The sequence below is a fragment of the Mytilus trossulus genome, chromosome 2, assembly GCF_036588685.1.
Source record: "Mytilus trossulus isolate FHL-02 chromosome 2, PNRI_Mtr1.1.1.hap1, whole genome shotgun sequence".
Taxonomy (NCBI): Eukaryota; Metazoa; Mollusca; class Bivalvia; order Mytilida; family Mytilidae; genus Mytilus; species Mytilus trossulus.
In genome coordinates this window covers 44,028,589-44,052,133 of record NC_086374.1, presented here as the reverse complement: position 1 = coordinate 44,052,133, position 23,545 = coordinate 44,028,589, and the positions used below count along the sequence as shown (strand labels likewise).

The following is a 23,545-nucleotide window of genomic DNA, read 5'->3' as shown; positions in this document are numbered from 1 at the left end:
ATGACGACTTCAGTATGTATATTAATGAAATTTATCCTGGTGAACTCACTTTAAATAAAGCTAATACTAACAATGACCACTGCCCTTTCCTCGATCTTGATATCTATATCACTAACGGAAAGCTGAATACTAAAATTTATGATAAAAGGGATGATTTTTCATTTCCTATCGTTAATTATCCGTTTTTAGATGGTGACGTTCCCTTGTCACCATCTTACGGTGTTTATATATCTCAACTTGTACGATTCGCTCGTGTATGTAACAATGTTTTAGATTTTAACGAGAGAAATTTATGTATTACTGAAAAATTATTACACCAGGGTTTTCGATATCACAAACTAGTCAAAACATTTACTAAATTTTATCATCGGTATAAAGACATCATTCGTAAATATAGCTCAACATGCAGACTTTTTATACGTTCAGGTATTTCACATCCAATTTTTTATGGAAATATTCTTTATAAAGCACAAAGGTGTCAGTATTCACCTCATAAACTTACAAAACCTTTGAATAGACTTATTAAGAAGGGATATAATTACGATACTGTTGTCAAGTCATTAAAGATTGCATATTTTGGCGTTAATATTGAGTCACTGATAAGGTCTTTGCGTCGGAACTAAACACATTTATTCTAAAAACAGTTGTTGGCATGACACGGGTTATGTTCTTCTCATATATGTTATGATGGTATGATACTAAACCCCTTACGGGAAGGATTGTGCCTGATGTTCATATGATGAAATCATAATCTTTCAGTCAGTTTAATTGAAGTCTGGAGCTGGCATGTCAGTTAACTGCTAGTAGTCTGTTGTTATTTATGTATTATTGTCATTTTGTTTATTTTCTTTGGTTACATCTTCTGACATCAGACTCGGACTTCTCTTGAACTGAATTTTAATGTGCGTATTGTTATGCTTTTACTTTTCTACACTGGTTAGAGGTATAGGGGGAGGGTTGAGATCTCACAAACATGTTTAACCCCGCCGCATTTTTGCGCCTGTCCCAAGTCAGGAGCCTCTGGCCTTTGTTAGTCTTGTATTATTTAAATTTTAGTTTCTTGTGTACAATTTGGAAATTAGTATGGCGTTCATTATCACTGAACTAGTATATATTTGTTTAGGGGCCAACTGAAGGACGCCTCCGGGTGCGGGAATTTCTCGCTACATTGAAGACCTGTTGGTGACCTTCTGCTGTTGTGTTTTGTTTTTTTTTTATTTTGGTCGGGTTGTTGTCTCTTTGACACATTCCCCATTTCCATTCTCAATTTTATACTATATTTTGTTGGGAAATAAACATATAATTAGTATTGAAGGTAAAGCCCATCACCTCGATCCCCACAGGAAAAAGGTACACTACAGAAACCTGCATAAATAAGTAAACTTTAATAGTACTGTAAATAATTTAAATAGCGAATACTTTAATACACACATGCACTATGTGTGACCCAGTTAGTCAACCATTCTGTTATCATAAATAGATAGCTAAAAACATTGAACGGTATGGTTCAATGACCCACAATTTAATAATAAATATAAAGTGCAGATAAAACCCCATGTACATTAATATAATATACGACAAAAGGACAAATACATTTATTTCACCTGTTAAAACGCACTTTGATCAATATTTTACTTTGATTATAATATCGTTCATTTGAGAGGGAAAAAATGATTTTGTGCTTTCAAAACAGGAAGTTCAATGCATGAGTGAGGTCATATTATGGAATTTGAAATTAAAAGTAAACAATGCCGGTCCCAAAAGAGGCTTTAGACAAGCACGCTTATCTCACCACTCAATTAAGCAACTATATCGACGGTTCGATTGACAAGGACCAGTATGAACAACTGTTAAATAGGCTCAAGTCTGTACTAACGCCAAAAGACAGAAACAATGCTAAAACAATCATGCATATTCTGGAGTCCATGGAGAAGAAAAGCTTTATTGCGCCTGGCAAATATGAGGATTTAAAAAAGATTTTAAACGAATTCGACGAACGAATAGCTCGAGATGTAATCGAACCAGTAGAAGAGGAAATTAACCAGATATTGGCAAGGAATTCGAAGAGTACCAATATACAACCTGAACTGCGCGGAGATCGTGACATAGGTCAGTATACTTTTCTCAGTTCTAACTTTTAAACGGGTTTAGATTTTGGTGAGGGGATACTATAATTGTGTGCTCCTTTCGTCGTATCATGTACTCATTTCAATTTCCGTTCTCCATTTTACTAAGTGGTGATTCAATTGATAACTTTGGAGTCATCGGTCTTGACTACACATATGTATTAATTAGTTTATCTACTTTGTTTCTAACATTATAACAACTTTCTTATATTTGTGTCTTTTAATTATTTATGTTTACATTTTAAATATAAGAACAGTCTATAACAATGAAAGACATGCTGAATTACAGAATTATTCAAAGAAAGAATTACTAATTACCAATTTCTATGATGATCTTTAGTGCTAGAATATAAAAATAAGAGGTGGTGGTATGATAGTCAAGGGGAAAATCACCAAAAAGTGACCCAGTCACGTACATATTGATGTCAACAATATACAAATAAGAGATTGCGGTATGATTGTCAATGAGAAAATCACCAAAAAGTGACCCAGTCACGTACATATTGATGTCAACAATATAGATCACCGTACGACAATGTGTGTTTCAAATACAACTAAACAACAATTATGTAGCTTATGTTTTCATGTTTTCCTTACATAATTTGATTTACTTGAAAATACCCTTGATTTTGATGTGCAAATACGTGTTTTGTTTTCAAGCTATAGCATCTAGATCTACTGATGAACAGCCACCTAACAAGAAAAGGAAAACATCACAGATTGGTAAGTAGTACAATCTGACTATGAAAATTGAAATATTTGATGTTAAACAAAAAAGATACAACACAATAAATTATCGTTTTTCATGATCAATTGCACTATATACTTTTTGCAATGGGGATTACTATAGTAAATTGTTCTACACCAGTCCCTAAAGAATGATATATACTAATAACGTATAACAGGGTATCCCTATCATTTTTTTTTAAAAAGGGTACAAAAGGGGTTACCATTTTGTGTTGAAGAGAAGAAAAGTGTCTTTTTTTTATAATTTATTGACCAACAGACGACATAATCTGCAATTTGCTTTTGATTAGTGTGCAAAAGACAACACATGTTACCCTCTTTCTCTAAGTGTTAATCCAAATCACCCCATCTATTCCAAACGAAATTGCACTCCCTTGTGCACAACGTTAATTTGTTTTAAAGACTTTATTGTTAAGCAGACTATAACCATATTGTGTCATACATATAAGAAGTGTTATATTCTTTATTTTTTTCCAGCAATACCGGATTCAGCCAAGTATGTGTATGCGAATTCCGGTCAGAAAGGTCTTATGTTGATACTGAACTTCTCGCGGGACCGAGAAGGTACGATATATATTTTTTTTATTTGGCAATCGCCAGTGGCAGTCAGCAGGGTTACATAACATCAGTTGTTCGACCTGTTAGTCCAATGCGTTTTTTTTAATATACTTTTTCACTTTTTCGTCTTTTGGAAAATGTTGTTTGTACTGTATTTAGACCCTTCTACAACGAAATTTGTTTTACATGCACACGTATAAAAATTGCGGTTTTTATCCAAAGGTTTGAGCGTAGTTTTCAATTTAAACTTGTATATATATGTTGTGTACTTCTTTTTAGGTTGTTGTATAAACATTTTTATTTTCAAATGCATTGAAAATCTAATTAGCTTAAGAATGACCAATTCCACTTTCGCTAACCAAGGGTTACGATTCAGTCTCTTTGGATCTTAATCGTCAGCAAGTGAAGATGTACATAAGAGACTAACATTACATTAGTTTATTATCAAACTTATACAGCGAGCCTGTTTATATACCTTATACAGAGTAAAATAAATATAGGATAGTACATATCTAACGTAAAATAACAGTATGTTTGACAGTACGAATCACCCATGATACAAATAACTATAAATTATCGAAACAAAATAATCTATTTATCATGAACATGTTTGTACTGAAACCTCAAGTATTATTGATATATAGCTTTAACCAACCGTTTTTGATTCTGTTTTAAAAGTTTTATAGCTACATTTGTAACTGATGACCTGACATATATCCTATACAATGTATTTAGCGACATTTTTCAATACACATTTCTGACCATTATTATTGTGTAAAACTTCTTAAATCTGTTGTCTTGTATACGTTACCAGCAATCAGTGAAATTAGGCATTAAGCTTAAATTCAAGGCAATAAGCTAACGCATAAGCAGTAAGTCTATTGCCCCAAAAAGGTTAAGCATTAATCTTAAATCGTAGGATTTAGTAAACTTAAATCCTGAAAATCATGCCCAGTGCATCAGTTTTTTTTCATTTGAAAAGTTTTCCATTTTGACATGTATTTTATTTTTATACTTGCTATGCAGTATGCGTTTTGCGCATGGCCGAACAATAATCTATTGTTGCTTTTGTCTATGATGGATTGCGGTCGTACGGCAGATTTGAAAACCATTTAACACTGTTTTATTTGTATAATTGCAGGTAGTACAGATGACGTGGAAAAACTTAAATCTTTTTTTGAAGACAAGTTTAAGTTTGAAATTGAAACCTTATCCGATTTGAAAAAAGAAGTTTTACTGAAGGAGTTAACTGAATTTAGAGATGAGTACCTAAACAGCGCAAGGCATGCAAAGAAATACTATTGTTTTGTATGTGTAATAATGAGTCACGGGAATGAGGTAAGGTTGATAAGTTAAGATAATTTATTTTTGTGAGTAATTTTGCTAAGACTTTCAAAAGATTTCTATGTTGTGTTTTGTGTTTTTTTGTTTGTCAAGGCGTTGTCGGTTTTGTTTGGATTTGTGAGTTAAAGTTTCCTTTTGGTATCTTTCGCATCTTTTTTGTAAATAATGGAAAGGTGGAAACGATCTGTTGTTCCACCATTTTCAGTATTTACCGTATACATTAAAATCGCAGATACAATTGTATAAATAAGAAGATGTGGTATGAGTGCCAACGAGTTACACTTAACTCTCCATCTAAGTCACAATGTGTAAAAAGAAAACAGGTCAAGTTACGGCCTTCAACACGCTGTCTTAGCTCTCACAGAACAGCAATCTATAAAGGGCCCCAAAATGACACGTGTCAAACAATTCAAACAAGAAAACTAACGACCTAATCTATATAAAACAAGAAACACTTATGAACCTCACCAACAAATGCCAAACACTGATCAACAGGCTTCTGACTCAATGCTTTTCAACTTTATACTTGTTTGGCTTTATGACTATTTTGATCTGAGCGTCACTGATGAGTCTTGTGTAGACGAAACGCGCGTATGGAGTATTAAATTATAATCCTGGTACCTTTGATAACTATTAACATGTATACAAAAGTCCTTCACCAGAAATGGATTTGAATACTATATGTCGTGCTATATATAAAATGTTGAAGTTTGTTTGATACCTATACAAAACAAAATGCATATTGTGCAAAAGATATTATTTTGTGCGTCCAATTTATTATTTATATGGGCACAATATACATATTTTATCTGTATATTGTCCAGAAAAGTGATCCACAAAACATTTTAATGCACGAGCTAGTGAAATAAATAATATGACACAAGGAGAACTATTCACAAATGTAACCATGCTATATATCTTTTTCTATTGATCTGTGAAACGAGATTTCAACAATCCGTGCGACAATACTCTACACTTAATCGACTAATAGAGAATTGTGCATGCTAATGTCTTGTTAGGAATATATACAAAATCTTTTATGTTTTTATTATTGCAGAAGGGGATCATGACAGATGACAGACAGCCAATCACAATGGATGAAATAACCTCCTATTTCAAAAACAAGGAAACACCTCACTTTATTGGTATGCCTGTATTGACATATATATACGAACATATATTTATTAACGTGTTCGGGTATACTCTAATATATATAGAAAGAACATATAGATATATGTTAACATTTTACAATGATCGCAGTGACGGATCAGAAATGATGACAAAAGGGAGAACTATTTGATTGAACTTTGAATAGTGTTTTCCAAAATAGATCTTTTCGATTCAAATTAACATGGATTCCAAATTAGATTTGAATGAACTTTTCCAAAAAAGACACACAAGGATGTACATGTATCTAACAAACCAATGGTATGTTGCAGTGGAAACAACTTTGATGTTGTATTCGATTATAACTATTGTATGATGTTCTAAATTGTCTCTAGTACTTGTCGAATTGTCAAAGATTCAGTCTTCTTTTTCTACCATTTAGTGTTATAACGAATTCAATAATGTTGAGAATATGATTGAATGTTTAATTTTCATTTTTTAAATATGAACTGTTATGTCCTTTTAAATTTTGTTTTAAAGAAATAAGAAGATATGGTTTGAGTGCCAATGACACAACTCTCCATTCGAGTCACAATTTGTACAAACTAAACCATTATACAATGTAGGTCAAAGTACATTTACGGCCTTCAACACGGAGCATTGACATTGGCCCGAAATGACAAGTGTAAAAAAAAACGAGAAACACTTATGGACCACATCAACAAGCTAAAACCACTGAACAACAGGTTCAGATACCCATGAAGACGTTATGTTCTATCTTCGTTTATTTGTTTAAGGAAAACCAAAGATATTTCTAGTCCAGGCGTGTAGAGGTTCATCTATTCAACCAGTAGTAACACCAGACGACTGGCCAGAGGATACAATGTCGGTACCTCACGATGCTGATATTCTTATAGCATACGCAACTACTCCAGGTACGTTAATTGATAGCAATATTTTCATATCATATTGTTATGCCACCCCTCTCCTCCAACTGTAGCACAGAGAGACTTAAATGTAAGTTTTACCCGTGTTTTTCTTCTGCGTATACATGTATTACAAAACAAACTGAAATGCAAAAAAAATATATTCATATAGTTTCACACGGCAGTACTTATGGAAACATTAGGAGATAGTTGAAGTTATACTCTCCAACTCCCAGTGGCACGTATTTCATGTATACTGAGGATGACAAACAAGAAAGAATTAACCAAAGGAGTAGGGGCATTAAGGCCTAGTTTTGGCCCAAGAAAATAAAATGTTTGATAACCATTTCAAATTGGCACATAATGTTTAGAAATGCATAGGGTCAAGAAATATAAATTAAAAACAGAAATTGTTTTATCTGATGACGTCACAATTACGTCATAATATGTACTGTAATCACAAAAACGATGAAAAATACAGAATTTATGCAGTTTTCTATCATTATTTCCGTTGAGGAAACATCCTGCGCAGCCGAGAAACAACAAAATAATTCAACAGAAGCTTTATTGAAACTATTGGCATAATCTCACCAAATATAAAGTTGTTTCTTGGGTGCGCACACACTTTTTCAATCTAAAATATACTTAAATTTGATGGAAAAAAACAAGGAAAATCACGAAATCTAACAAAATATGCAAATTAGGTCATGATTTGTTGCCATGGTAACTTGTTCGATGTCAAATTTGTTTTGTTTTTCTTAGTACCTTATACCTTAGTCAAGTTTTCAGTAATTTAAAAATATGTATGATAACTTTTAAATTTTCAGTAATTTTTGGGCCAAAAATTAAAAAAAAAAAAAAGATAGTTTCTGCAAAAGTGGGTCAGTCGGGTCACAGGAGGGGAAATTAGATTTTCACAGTTAGGTTAAACATATTTTATTTTCAAGAGTAGCAAAAGGGATTAGACACAAGTTATAACAACATTAGAGACGTCCTCTCCTAATTGTCACAGGAAAAGAGGGAGCATTAAAAGGAAGAAGAAATTGTTAATGTAGTATTGCAACTACATTGTACAGATGTGTAGTATTCTGTAACATGTACGGGCATGCAGCTTCATGCACTCCCGATACATACCGCCAGATAAAACGAACCTAAACAAAAACGACCATAGAGAAACTGCCTACAATACACACAGAATATAAACGCACCAATCCACAATTGAATCTGGATATATTGTTAATTTATTTAATCTTACCGAAATAATTCTTTTAAAGGGTATAAATGCTTTAGAACGAAGTATTCTGATATAGGGGCATGGTTCATACACGTATTACTTGAGGAGATTGAAGAATCATATGAAAGTGACCACCTTGAAGACATGCTGATCTCAGTAAGGCATAAACTTGCCATTGACGATGAATGGAGACGTAACGACTTGTGTCAAATGCCATGTACATGGACAACCTTGACAAAAAGACTTTTCTTCAGATAAAGCACGTGTAATGGGTGTCTAAATATCGACAAGGCAGCTTTGAACAAAAGAAATTATTTGAAATCTGTCCATTTTATTGGAAACATTCATCGTGCAACATGAAAAAAAAATGTAAAAGTCATCATAACTAATGTTAATTTCACAATAAAATAAAGTGATGATCTCTAACATAAGTAATTGTTTGTTTCATCTCTCCTCGACGTTGGCCCGTCGAATATTCAATATAAGTTAGAGCTTCTTTTAATATTATTGATTCCAAAAATTATTTTTCCCCTAAGCATTACAATTTTATATTGTAACTTAAAACTTATTCTATACATTATAATAAGACCATTTTTTGTTAATTCTGATTTACAAAGCCGTCAATCGCATTTTCCCTGATAAAAAAATAAAATGAGATAAGGGTATTAAATTTATTTGTCTTATTATTGATCATGACGATCACCGGAATTATACGGTGGCGAAAATAAAATATCCACTCTTCACCGCATTTTCTTTATTTGGAACCGTTTTTTTTTCTCCCCGGTATGTTTGTTCGAGTAAAAATGCCCCGTATATCAATCAAATAAATGTAAGCATTCAATTGATACACATCACAGGCTAATGTAAAATCACCTGCCTTTAAGGGGACCTTTACCATCGCACAAAACAAGTGTCGGTGATTCGTACGTTTCAATTATCCAAATTTAAATGTTAGATAGTTGCCAAGGAACCTACGAAGACTATAGAAACTGCGATTTAGTTCGTACTGTTAGGAATATATGCACTAAGTTGGTGCATGAATCAGAAACAACCTCTTTCATTAGCAAAGACGTATGCCAATGAGACTGAAAGGACAACGAATACCCTTCTGTGTGTGCTTAAGAGATCGGGTAAGACACATTTGTTTGTAAGATATCTATTGATTGATTGATATGACCTGCATGACCTGCTGATAACTGCATATGTCCGATGAGGAAACAGATCATTGGTTGTGGTTAAAAACTACTGATATTCAACTATCTAGAGTGCAGCCTTCGATTTATATGCAGATAAAGGTCAACTGGATACAATTCAAATAAGTATATGTGGTATGAGTGTCAATGCGACAAATCTCCATCCATGTCACAATGTGGAAGAACTAAACATTCATAGGTCAAAGTACGGCCTTCAATACGGAATATAAGCTATAAGGACACCAAAATGACTAGTGTTAAACAATTTAAATCGGAAAACCAACGGTCGAATATCATTAGTTACATAGTGTGCTAGTAACCTATCATAGTGAGCAAGTCTGCAATATCGTAAGCATTAAGAAACTATACTTTCATTTATCATTCAAAAGCGAATGCCAACAGAAACCACTTGTTAGCTTTAAATGTTATTTCAATCATTCTTGAAACCTTTAAGATTTTTCTCATTACCGTTTTGCTTTTATAAAGGGACGCAACGCCTCTACTAGCCGTGTATTAAAAAGCCCCGCCTACCTACTAACCTAATATATATGGAATATACACGGTCTCCACGAGGTTGCTTTTAACCAATCATATTCCTAGAAATTTATAGGAGGTAGGATAAATATAAATCACGAGGCACATTTATGAACCACATCATCAAGCGACCAGTTTATATCGCCTACATGTACAAAGATAGACGTGAACAATTATATACCCATTTTAACCCATTTTTATATAAATTAAGTGGTGCTTCCGTGTTTCCTATATAAGCAAACAATATTTTTTCTCAAAAGGAGGGGGCTGCCCCCCCCCCTAAATCTGTCCCTGAAATTCAGACTATCTAGGGTATATAACCCAAGCGATTTTAAATTCGATTTGATTTTTGTATGAGATTTTGGTGTAATGGCTAGAAGAATATATTAAAATATGTGTATATAATTGCAAAGGAGTATGGGGAAGATCCCTATGAGACCATGCAGAGCCCTAACCATCTGAAGACTTACAAGAGTGCACTGTCTAATCATAAAATGTGGAGCGACACTTGAAGGCAATCTTTTATTGACACATATTAAAAATATAAAATATGCAATTCTGTACAAAACCACCATGAAGTTATCAAACATACATACCAAACGTATACAATATGCCCAAAAATGAAGTTGATTATACAATGGCTAAATGATCATGTACTGTGTGAAGTCGAAAAAGAGCCGTATTTATGTAATTACAGTAGTAGATGATGTCATGATAAGGGAAAATAATAATATGAAAAGAAGTTTCTATAAATGGTAAATGTTGAACTCATCCATATTTCATGCACTCGTATGAAATTTTACGAGCAAGCGTGTTGAAACAAGTTCAGGTCGATAGATTATAAAAATATCAAAGGGCGATAACTGTGTCATGTGTTAGTTGTTTTATATTTGCACTGTGTCGATCTGATGAGTTCAGTCCTTTTTCAACTGATTTTTTTATCGTTTGTTCTTACAAAATGTTTGGTCTTAGATTGAGTGTTGCCTTTTAAGTAGTCATGTCACATCTTTGTATTTTTATAATGAAAGCTTTGTTTATAAAGTGCCTTAGAAAAGAATAAATGTCAAACGAAGCTGTTATTTTGACATGGTTTAATAAGGCAAGATACTTAACACGGTTATACACAAAATCATTTATGTTTTATACTTTTCTAATATACAAAGAAAAATATACTTTCCCCCGCAGACACTGCAATGTTTAAACAAATTTGTTTAGATATAGAAATATGGTCACACTGAGTTTTCAATCCGACTGTTGGGATGTATAAATACACATCCACGTGGATCTGGTAGGAACGGGATCTCTTGTAGAGAGATTCCCTCATTCATTCCACGTTAGTAAACACCATACAACAACTCTTGGAGGGAGTAATGAGTTGTCATTTTAAGAATATTGAGATTTACCTGATGTTCGTTACACCAAAACTGTCGGACGACACTTTACAGAATTTAATGGCATTAAATGACGAATTTCACTAATGTATTCATGAAAACTATTATACTTAGTCAGAAACTATCAATTTCAAAATTAGCATCAAGTCTGTAACTTCAGTCATTTTCAATGCCTGAAATCGTGGGTTGACTCTATTTAAGAGTTTTCTCCTAAATGAAGATTTAAAATTTACTCAATGTTTGTTGTTTTGCTTATTATCTAAAAATAACATTATAATGGATACATAGAAACAGGTAAAGTCAAGTTATCAATGATGACTTTTACACAAATGTTGAAATAAATTACTGATGACCTCGAACTAAATGTTAGTCATTATTCATAATCATAATAAATCTATGTTATTGATTATATTTATATAAAACCTATAAAATACAACAACAAGAACGATTATCATTATTTTTAGAATAATTAGTCATGCGTACAGTCTTACAAGGAGATTGTGGTTTTTGAATATTGTCTGTTTGGTGAATTGTCTGTTGAGGCTGCTGTCGTCTGCTGCTGGGTGTATCATACAATGCAATGAAATAAGCCAAAGGTTCAACATAGTATGTTTCTATAAATGCCATTTTATAAAACATTATTTTCAATACTTTTACTTTAACATTCCCAACCGTTACAGATTTAGCTGCAGCCATAGTCTTTGGAAGAGTATTTACATCGCAAAATGTATTCACTTTATTCCCACAAGCCACCTCGTCCTGGAATATACACACATCCGTTAATGTACCGGGGTCTAAATATGAGCAAAGAATTATCATGGAGGCAAGGTCTTCGTCAGAAATGCACATATATCTCCTGAAATCTGTAAGTCGGGTTATATCATACTCTGTCTGATAAAGATTCAATACCTTACACATACAATTCAAATAGTACATTAGTTTTGCTGTTGGATTATTTGGAACTATAACATTCGAGCCGGAATCTTTGTCGTTTAACACATGTGCCATCTGCTAATCCGTTGCAATGTTAGTGACTAAATAATAATCAATCCTTTATTGTCTTATGTTACGGTTTTAGTTAAATCCATATATCTAAATGGTATGCCAACAAGCAAGTATGCCTTGTATGTACCCATTACATGTTTCCGTTTGATATTCTTTCAAATGTAAACGTGTGTTTCCTTTGTGCACTGTTAAAACGAACTTGTAAATGTTTTAATTTATTTGACACTTACAAGCTTCCATGTAATTTCCGCAATAAGTAAGACCACACAAATCTTTTTTTTAGTTCTTTTGATTTTTGGAGTAAAAATATTGTAGCTCTATTTGTTTATAAGTAATTTATTTTTATTATCATTGTTGGTGTTAATTTTTCATTTCAAAATAATTGATTGATTGTCATTTGTTTACTTAATATCATGAGGCAAATGGTTTATCCATATTCAGGACTAATTCGTAATATCCAGTGGCAAATATTTCATGCATGTTCAGGACCATTTACATATACAAAATATCTTTACAAATCAAATGGACAATAAGTATGTGTTGACTTAATCTAATCTTGCTGTCTAAATATTTATAAATATGTAATATCAAAAATTAAGATGAAAAGACAACCAAGCCAAGTTTGTACGCACACAACCAGAAAAGGGTAAAGGCCCTTTTAAGCGAACGTGTCGACTAATGTTTGTATAAAGTATATACATTAATAATATATACAGCTCCTTATGGAAGGGTTAGGGCCCTGCCCTCCCCCTAAATCCGCCTCTGCAGGGTTGGCATACAGAAATAGCTAGGCACCTCGAATCTGTACTTGCACAAAGATATCAGTTGTAAATATTTACATTTTGATGTGAGGAATAAAATTATCTTCTTAAATCAGTAAGAACGAACAATTAACTTAGCATAGCCTTGTTAAGACAAAATGAGCGTTTTCCGGACACACTCTCACACGTATTGTTTAGTACACTATTTAAAGATATAGACAAGGTCAGTTTTTGTAGATAACATTTGAAAAGGAAGCGATGATGTGTTTTTCTTATAATCAATCAAAAAATGAAAATAGTTTAAATCATACTCATCATATTAAAGGTTGAAAAGAGAATAAAAAAAAGACAAATTCCAAATATAAATACATGTTATCTGTTCTTTTTACAATAGATTGATGGGAATGTGGATGGGGGTGTTTCATTTTTGAATATTTTTTTCGTTCATTTTTTTTTATCCTTACAAAATAATGGGTATTCTGTAATTACTTGATAACTGATTTCTGGACAGTTCTTTTCTGTAAACAATTATATATTTTTTCCCAATTTTTTCATTTTTGCATTTATTCTTTTTATATACGCACCCTTTCATTTTCTGTATTCTTTATAGTATTTGCCATTTTTCATTATTCTTTATTTTTAACCCATTTCTCTATTTTTTACTTTTTTGCCTATTATATTTCTATATCCTTTATTTTTTTGCCCATTTTTCTCTTTTCTTTATCCCCCCCCCCCTCCATTTTTCTAAAAAAAAAAACTTTTGCCCATTTTTCTCTATTCTATAAACTCACTCAACACCCTCATATATATGACCATGTCGTGTCTATGGAAGACATATTTAATATTTAAGGAAAATTCTGGCTCAATTATACCGAGAATGAAAATATATAACAATCATAGACGATTAACTAGAATTTATTAAAATATAAATTAAACTTCCTGGCCCTCTCAAATATGCAGTTCAGCCGTCTACGTAAGACGGCATGTTTGAGAGGGCCGGGACAATTGATTTATATTAAACCGTTAAAGAACCATTGTTGTAGTCATTTAGATAAAAGGAAGAAGATTTTAAAGCCAATTGTTTTATTTGTGGGTTTGCTGAATCTCCAGTTGCGAATATTTAAGGATAACAAAGAAGCCATAATTATTACATAAATACAATAATCGAGTTACATGCACAATTGATAAATATATAGTAAATTTGTAAGTTTGTTTTTTTGAATAATTATCTTATGTTTTTCAATTTCAGCTAAATTATAAACGGATATGAAAATATGTCGGAAGGTTAAAACTGTTTTATCACCCGACAACGTAAAGAAAGTAAGGTCTACCAAATCCTGCAGAATTTGAACTGTCGCCCGCGAACAATTGTAGTAAAATTGAGAATGAAAATGGGGAATATGTCAAAGAGAAAAAAATTAGACCAAAGAGCTGATAACAGACGGAGGCCACCAATGGGTCTTTAGCTCATAGAATACAGGTTTAACAGTTTTGCATATATTAAAGTTTGTAGGGAATTTACACACGAATAGACATAGCAGCAGTGTAAAAAAAGACAAACCGTCACGTACTCGCAATGAAATCGAGTAAATTCATCACTTTAACATTATATTCGTTCAGTTTTTTACCAGTTTTGTCATTTTGTTCTGTTATAGATTTGGTCTTCGTACCAACATGACCGGTACATGAAAACATAGTGTTAAGAGTTTAACTGAGTGAGGAATGGTAATTTAAAAATAATTTTTAATCAGAAAGCCTCACGGGAAAACGACTATGTAATATTATGTTTAAATCAGACTGAAAAAGAACTGTGTTACAGTAATAAAAACTTGAAAAGATGAAATAACTAGCCGGCTAAATATCATGCCTGTGTATATGAAGTGTCGTTCCTTTTTTGTCAAGTAGATGTTGTCTAGAACCTACTTTATCTTAAACTGTAACTGTTCCATCACGCAGATAAAAATTCTGCACCCATAAAATCACGTTTTATTCGATCACTCTGCAGCATTGAATTGATCTCCGGATATCTTAATTTCATTTCCCCATTAAAATTCACAATGGTTATAAGTAAACCTTTTCCTTCCGGACAACTTCAGTGACATTCAATACAATCTCCGTTCGTGTTTTCGGATATATAATCTGGTGCTCCAATATCAATTTTATTTTTAGACAAAACAAGACCACTCCAAAGTTGTCATTTGCATATAGTCGAATAATCGGTTTCTTAACTAGATGTTGGGCAGATGATGTTTATTTCTACAAGACATACTGTTGTTTCGCCATGAACGGATGGTGATACACAGGTTCATTGTACTATAAACACACAGCTTGAAGAGGGGCGGTGTTTATATAGTTTCCAAGAGTATACTATCATGAATGTGACCTACCGAAGTAGTCATCCCTGTGAGACTAGATCACTTTTCCCCCATAGGCCTAACGTTAAAGTCGCCATCTTTGAGGGCGGAGGGAATTTTCGACATGGGTCAAGTGGTCATTTTTTTTTAATCAGTAACATAATGAAGTAAATGTTGTGTTCTTAATTAATAATTAATTGTGATAATTAATAATATAACTAAGTATATTGATTAAATTCCTAAGTCTCCGATTCTAATATATTATTGATTTATTTTTTACAATAAATATGTGTATGGTCGTTTCAACTGCATTGGTTTAAAGGTGTAGTGTTAGGTTTGAAGTGTAAATACCTCCAAATATATGTGGGCTTACAAAATAACAAATATATAAAATATATTATATAGGGTTATTGCATGAATATTGGGGAATATTGTCCCGAGTAATATAGGGTTATTGCATGAATATTGGGGAATATTGTCCCGAGTAGAATTTATATTGCACGAGCTTGCGAGTGCAATATATGTTTTACGAGGGACAATATTCCCCAATATTCATGCAATAACCCTTTTATTGTATAGCAATATAATATTTGAAAGTAAAAAATGGTTTTAGATAAGATTTTGTCGTTGATGACGTCATGAATATTGAAGACTTATTGCACTAGTGCAATATTAGAATTTATTGCACGCTAACTTTTGGTTACGTTCTGTGGGAAATATTATATTGCTATACAATAAAATTTTATATTGCACGAGCTTGCGAGTGCAAAATATGTTCTACGAGTGCAATATATGTTCGACGAGTGCAATATATGTTCTATGGCGTACATGACTCGGGGTCCTAGTTTTCTAAATAGCTGTACAATTCTAATCCAGCTTGAGCTGTTTTATGTGCATCTATTACTACATTGAATCTTCCAGAAGTTTCCAGGAATTCTTCCTTGTTTTTCCATCTCAACAGAAGTATGTTATGCCGCCGCCGCACTTCTGCATCTAACATCCTTAGTTTGCGGCGGCGGCGGTATAACATCCTTCTGTTGCGGCGGCGGCGGCATAAAATAAGTTATATGGTTTGCTACTGACCCCCTACGGATCTATATAGGGTTAGTAAAATCCATAGGCATTGTGTCAAAGATCAAATTTATACGTTTAGTGTATGTTCATGTGTTTGTGTAAATATGTTTTTTGATTGAACTGAGCCGTTTCAATTGATATTTGGTTCTGTGTCTTTCTATGTATATTTGATGTTACGCGTTTGCTTCAGGTAATGGTGAAATTTGGTACAGATAGACGTTTAACGTAAGTCAAATAATAAAGTGATCCATTTAAAAACCTGGCCAATCAGAAAATAAATAAGTCAAATAATTGGTATATTTATTTTATGTTATGAATCAATTCATTATGTAATTATAGTTTTATAAATAAAAAGAATGGAATTCTATAAGTTATTAAAGTCATTAGAACAATATTTGCATATGTAAGTATTATCATTTCAGTTCATCGGCATTATCCTTGAGATATTGGTATAGCTTATGACTTTTGCTTTACAGACCTATATACTGGCTACTAGAATGTTTTTGATTTTTAACGTCGACAAAAAAAAATTATTCCTTTAAAACTTTGTCTAAACCTTTCACTGAGAAAACACAAAATTGCTAAATTTATAGGACTCACAGTCATATAAACTACGTATATAATTCCAGAGAGTAAAGCATTTTGCGTGGTTATTCTGTATTGTGAACTGAGGTGTTCGTTAAGCAGCAAACTGGCAGTTACTAGTTCTGTCACACAAGCAATGGATGCAATCAAAGACACAGCATAATCCATTCGCTCTAAAGAAGCAGTTGCAATGGCGGTAGAGGTTGAGCGTTTCCGCCACTTTTGGATGTCAGACGATTTTCGAAGTAACAGAATAGTGAAAATAATAAGAAGAATACATGGAATGAATCGTAGAATAACTATCCTGGCAATAAACTCTTCGTCAGATATCGTCTTTATTAATCGTCTACATCCTGTTAATGTAAATTTTCTATCTCGAGATATGATTTCGACTGGTTCATATGATACGTCAAGAAATGTATCAATCTGTGCACACACACTGATGACAATTACAGCAATACTGAACAGAATTCCATTTCTCATGGTGCAAAATTGTTTTACTTTTAACGGAAACGATACTACGAAAAATCTCTCTATCGAAAGAGCAACTGTTAGATTCAATGATATAAGATGAAATACGCCGGGGAGAATAATTTGACATATTTCAAATATATAGCACTCGTATATTTTCAAGAAGTTTTCAACATGGTCGACACCAAAAGATTTAACGTTGAAAGGAACTGGAATAATACCAGTAAGAATATCAGTGATTGCTATGGCAACCATTACGGCATGCGTAGACGTACGGAACTTTCCTTTTATAATTGTTGCAATAAGCAAAACATTCATAATTATTACAAAGCCGGTAATGATTGGTCCGACATATCCGTAATAAATGTACGCATCATTTTCGAAATAATTTTTAAAATTAAATGGTACGGTTCCATTTGGCTTAGGTGCTCCCCTTGATTTGTTAGGATGATGTCTGTGTGGAGGTCCCATTGTCATGGAAACGTCTTTGGAATTGCCAGAAGATTCTTTTGCTAATTGAGAACTTTCAGTTGTTTTTGGAATCTAGCAATATATCCAAATGTGAGCTGCAAAATAGAATACAGGAATTTTAAATAAATCTGTAGAAGACATTTATTACTTGGCTATGGTCACCAAATAATTCATGTCCATAACTTTATTTAACTGGAGATTTACTACGTTATATGTGTTACGTTACATAAAAACTAAGAATTATTAAATAAATCAGCCCAACTATGAATGGACCATGCAAATGCAAACAGTATGTTTCAGGATGGGACAAAGGATGCATTTAAATAAAATTCCCTGTGATTGAAACAAAATAAAATCACGGAAACTACCATCCTTATACTTCAGAATTGTTTTTATTTAAAACATTTTTGTTAAGTTTCTAGCATGTGTTTTCATCTTTTATCGGTATTCAGTTAAAGAAAGGAAGGTCGTACGGTTGTCAATGATTTCTTAAATCCGCTTTATTTGAACGTAGGTTAGAAAGCTGTCTCATTAGCAATCAAACCACACTTAAAAAAAATAAAACTATGCTGTCGCTTATCATCGAATGATTTAGAGAGAAATCATAACATAATACTGACCATAGAATTGTACAAATTCCAAAATTCAGGTACAGCGATCGACTGAAATTTATATCAGTTACCATCTTCTCTGTTTATTTTTTTTTCTTTCTGTTCGGTATTAGATTAATAATTAGAATCCATGTTACATCTCGTGAGCAATTTATTTTGTAATTGTTAGTGGCAGTCAGCAGGGTTCAAGAACATCAGTTTTTCGACCTGCTTGTTTTCATCTAGTTCCAAACTGGAGGAGGAAATCCAGTGTGTTGGGTAACTCGAATAATTCAAGCCCTTTCCGTGTCCGATTTTCTCCCACACGAGGTTAATGTAGCCTTCGTAGATCAGCGGAATATAACGACTGAATTATTTGGGTTATGTGTTGGGTTGAACACAGAGTATAATATAGCATGTGTACAACTGGCTACCGGAAGTTGTCTATGGTGATAATTTAAATGAAAAATAACATTCACTTGTAGATTGCCTGTAAAAAAAATCGGTGCAAATGAAAAAAAATATGGCGCACATGAAATGCAGATCGGCTCAAATGTAAAACACTGCACCATGGTAACATATTCAGATACATTATCTTTCATTGCTTGCTCTTTTTATGAATTTACCATAACCATTATTTAATTTGTGTGAACACAGTCTATATAATATAAACAAAATATATTCTACCATATAAAGACTATTAGTTAAGTTCAGTTTTGGGTTATATTACAAAAATATTAACTGACAGTTAGAATCATAAAGCTTTTAAAAAAATGTAATTCTCTCCCATCAATTTTTTTGTATAATTTCTTCTTTAGAATGTGTTTCTTTAAAATGGTTAATTTTTCTTTAAAGGGATAAAATGCCATCATTCAATTTTGATGTATAGAATTATAGATTTGATAAATTTGTATAACACCTGATTACTAAAGCAATGATAAATATTAATGACGTAAAACACCACAACTTACGATCTGTCTCTAATACAAGGGGTACAATCAAAATCACGTGATGGATATACACACACCGGAAGTTACAGTCGAGCAGACCGCTTGAAAGGTAAGTAGTCGTTTTTACTTTTTTATATCATTAAATTTAATAAATAAGGTAGTTCACCGAATGTCGGATACTATCTAGTTTTGAAATACACAATTATCCTTGCTGGAAAGCGTGCAGTTAATGCTAACTCTTCGACACAGTTCCAAAATTTCACCAGATAACTGAATCGAAGTGTTTGCAATAACTGCACGCTTTCTAGCAAAACGATTGTGTATTTTAAAACTACATACTATCCTACATTCGGTGTGCCAACTTATTAATCAAATTTTAATTGATATAAACAGAGACATATAATACAATATTATATGTCTCTGATATAAACAAGAAAATGCAACTACTAAACTTTCAAGCGTCGAATTCGACTGTAACTTCCGGTGTGTGTATATCCATCACGTGATCTTGATTGTACCCCTTGTAATAATGATAGTTTTGTCCAGAGACCAAAAACATTTTTTTTATACTTTTCATTATTCTGCAACCAAGGACTTAGGTATGGAAAAAATTACCACTCACAATGAAATAAAATTTTATATTATTCAAGAAACATTGTTATAATCACTTTCAACTCTATGCATATCGAATAATTTGTTTGCTTTCTTTTATAACTAGAGAATGAAAACTTATTTAAAACTTAAACAATAATTATTATTGCCATTTGCGAGATTGAAGTGTATGGAAGTGTGTATCGCCAAACAACTTTTTTCAAATTTCTTCCTATGTTTGCGTTATAAAGCAAACCTTTGCGATATTACGCAAACCTTTTGTGTTAAAACACAAACATTTGCGAAATAACGCAAACCTTTGTTTTATTTTATTTCTTATTTAACTTCAAGATTCAAAGAAACAGCCGTTATTAATGGAGGAGGATACATATATTAAAATGTATACCCATTTGTATTCATTGCAAAAGTATATTATAGTTCGTTTCTGTGTGTGTTGAGTTTCTGTTGTGTCGTTGTTCTCCTCTTATATTTGATGTGTTTCCCTCAGTTTTAGTTTGTAACCCGGATTTGTTTTCTCAATCGATTTATGAATTTCGAACGGCGGTATACTACTGTTGTCTTAATTTATGGTCAAATTACGGTCTTCAACACGGAAACTTGGCTTGAGCCGATAATACAAATATGAAGGGCCACAAAATTGATATACATGATTATAATCCCAGAGAGACACATTCAAACTCATACTCATAATTAAAAGAAATTACAACGCCATGGTTAAAAAAAAACCCAAAAAACAGACAAACAACAGTACACAAAACACAAAATTGACAACTTAATCCTAAACAACACGAACCGCACCAAAAACTAAGAGTGATCTCGGGTGCTCCGGAATTTTTTTTTTTTTTTTTTAAACCCGTAAAAAAATCCTTTAGTACATTTCTAACTTATAAAACATGTTCAATTACTCATTCGATTGAAAAATTGCAGTAATAAATTTATTATTTGTACTTTAAATAAGTTACTTTAGAAATATATTGCCGTACCATACGTTTTAATTAAAATCCAGATTGGCAGAATGCTCTCTTATAATGAAGCACCCGAAAACATTGAAATTTTGTAGTCCAATGCACACAAAAAAACAACTATTGCATATAAAGTGTAAGTACATAAATAACGTACCAATGTAATTTAATACATTTGTGTTTAAAAATCTTTTTTGGAGCCTTAGTCCGAATTTCATTTTAAAATATCTTACAGTTTTTATAAATAAATGTAATACAATATTAGTTCAATGTCAGAAAAATATAAACTTCTTTGTACTCGGCACAAAACTTTGAAAAGGCTCGGTACAACCTCTCCCTACCACAGTTTTTACATGTAAGTCTCATTAGAAATGTATAAATGATCCCATCGACCTAACATTGTATATTCAAACGACATTATAACTTACATGTAACGTTTTAAAACTGTATCCAATCGAAATGTGGAAAGTAATAAAGTAATTCTCAGTTTAAGTAAAACAGAATAAATCAGATCTTCATCTTTCTAGTCAACACGAAGTGACGCGCTGCATATTGATATATTGTTTATATATTCTCATCGACTATTATCGAAATATGATTGGACTGTAATAAATCTTTTGATGATTTGAAAGATTATCGAAATATTAAATAATAAAAATCAATATTTTCTTTTGATCAAAAAGCAGTATAAATTGACTAACACAAAGACTAACGTTACATCAATTCTTACCGACTAGTTTAATTCCTGTCTATTTCCTGCAAGAATTTCCGTCAATTGTGTCTTCCATCAAAGTAAATTAAGAATTTATAAAATTTAGTACTTCTTTTCCATTAATGAGAATTTGTTATGAAATGGAACGAACGTTTATTGTGCAATAAACGAACAGAAGCTTACTTTGTAAATTGTTTGTTTCCATGAGATTTATTTGGTCATACTATTATCAACTGTAAACCAACTAATTTTTGCAAGTATTATTTTTTCGCGACCTTCGGGAGAAGATCATAACGCCAATATAAATCGCCGTTAATACGTAAAACGTAGATTATTTTTACAATTAATTTATTTAAAAATCGGGCAATTGAATTGCCGTGAAGTTCGAAAGGGCTAATCGCGAAACAAAGTTTCCGAGAAGACAAGTTGATTTACACTATTCGACGTTAGATTTTAAGTTTTGTTTACAATATTATTCAATTTACATGTACAAATCCTAAAAATAGCGAGTCTTTTAATGAAAATCAAAGCAAACATATTTTGATCTCAAAACCTAAATTAATAGTGGCCTAAAATAAAGTGGAGCTTACAAAATCTGACTGCTTGTATAACAAACTCGGACTACTTAAGAATATAAGTATGATGATGGATGTTATTTTCTTAATTTGAAATTGATTATCAGTATTATATTATGAAATAAATTTCCAAGCAAGAATTGTAAATTGCGTTTAGATATAAAAAGAAAGTTAATGGAGCTACCATTTAATTTTAGGGGGAGGGCTAGGATGAAAATGATGTCCTGCAATTTTATTGGTTGTATTCTCTGTTATGCCATTTTATTTTTCACTCTATACGGGCCTACCTTTTTTTTTACTAGTCTGTCCTGACTTTTTTTTTCATAACTTGTCAACCTGCCTTTTTTATAAAGTGTCTATCTAGCTAATTTTTTTACTCAAAACTCCTGTCCATCAATTTATTGTCCTCTCGGGTACAACTATTGCCTATTGGCTACGCCTTAGGGCAATAGTTGCACATCTGGGGCAATAAACTTACTATTCCGCTGATACCCAGTCAATAAGTATAACTATATATATTACAATATGAATTTATAAAAAAATGATAATACTTACCTTGATATAACGACGTGCAGTATATATTATTTCGAGCCAAAAATCTCAGCAAGAAGTGAATTTATGAAGAGTGTATTTTTTTATTCTGTATATATGCTATCATACTCGACTGTATTTATTATATTAATGCTTTATTAGATTACGTAATACTTAATGATAACATTGACAGTTTCTGATGCCAAATTTACACTATCGCTATTTTTTAATCACATGATAACCAAATATTGAACAAACTTTAATTATTATATTGATAGCTAGACACATTGCGCAAATAATATTTCATAACATTAACAGTTTTTTTGACAGATGAGCTGTATAAATTGATTCAATTCCCAAAATAACTTGTGTAACACATTTAATCAATAAACTTAGGAAACAAACAAGTAAGGTAATGAAACAATATCGAAGACTTGCAAAGTATGTTTATTCAATCACAGAAAGGGTCATTCAGCATGCTCTTATATAAGTTTTATATTTGTTATGTTGTGTCATATACAATAAATATGTAGTGTTATGGCAATAAAGAGTTGAATTATTGAATTATTGAATTAATATATTAAGATTACTATAATATTTTGATACATTCAGTATGCTGTTATATAAGTGGTTCTATATATATTAGATAATTATATTGATAATTTGTTGATACATTGAGTATGCTGTTATATAAGTGGTTCTACATTAGATAATTATATTGATAATTTGAAA

The 23,545-nt window shown here is 32.1% G+C and overlaps 2 protein-coding genes across 2 annotated transcripts in view; one reads left to right on the top strand and one right to left on the bottom strand.

The window, feature by feature from the left end:
* Positions 1-23,545, bottom strand: part of LOC134705788 (uncharacterized) — a 474,551-nt gene that overhangs the window by 365,826 nt on the left and 85,180 nt on the right. The gene's annotated exons all lie outside the window — the stretch shown is intronic.
* LOC134707319 (caspase-3-like) lies at positions 1,640-8,473 on the top strand. The gene is made up of 7 exons (XM_063566968.1): positions 1,640-2,109; positions 2,787-2,849; positions 3,351-3,437; positions 4,573-4,769; positions 5,833-5,920; positions 6,680-6,817; positions 8,083-8,473. The coding sequence occupies exons 1-7, from the start codon at positions 1,749-1,751 to the stop codon at positions 8,298-8,300; spliced, it is 1,152 nt and encodes a 383-aa protein (XP_063423038.1). The 5' UTR covers positions 1,640-1,748; the 3' UTR covers positions 8,301-8,473.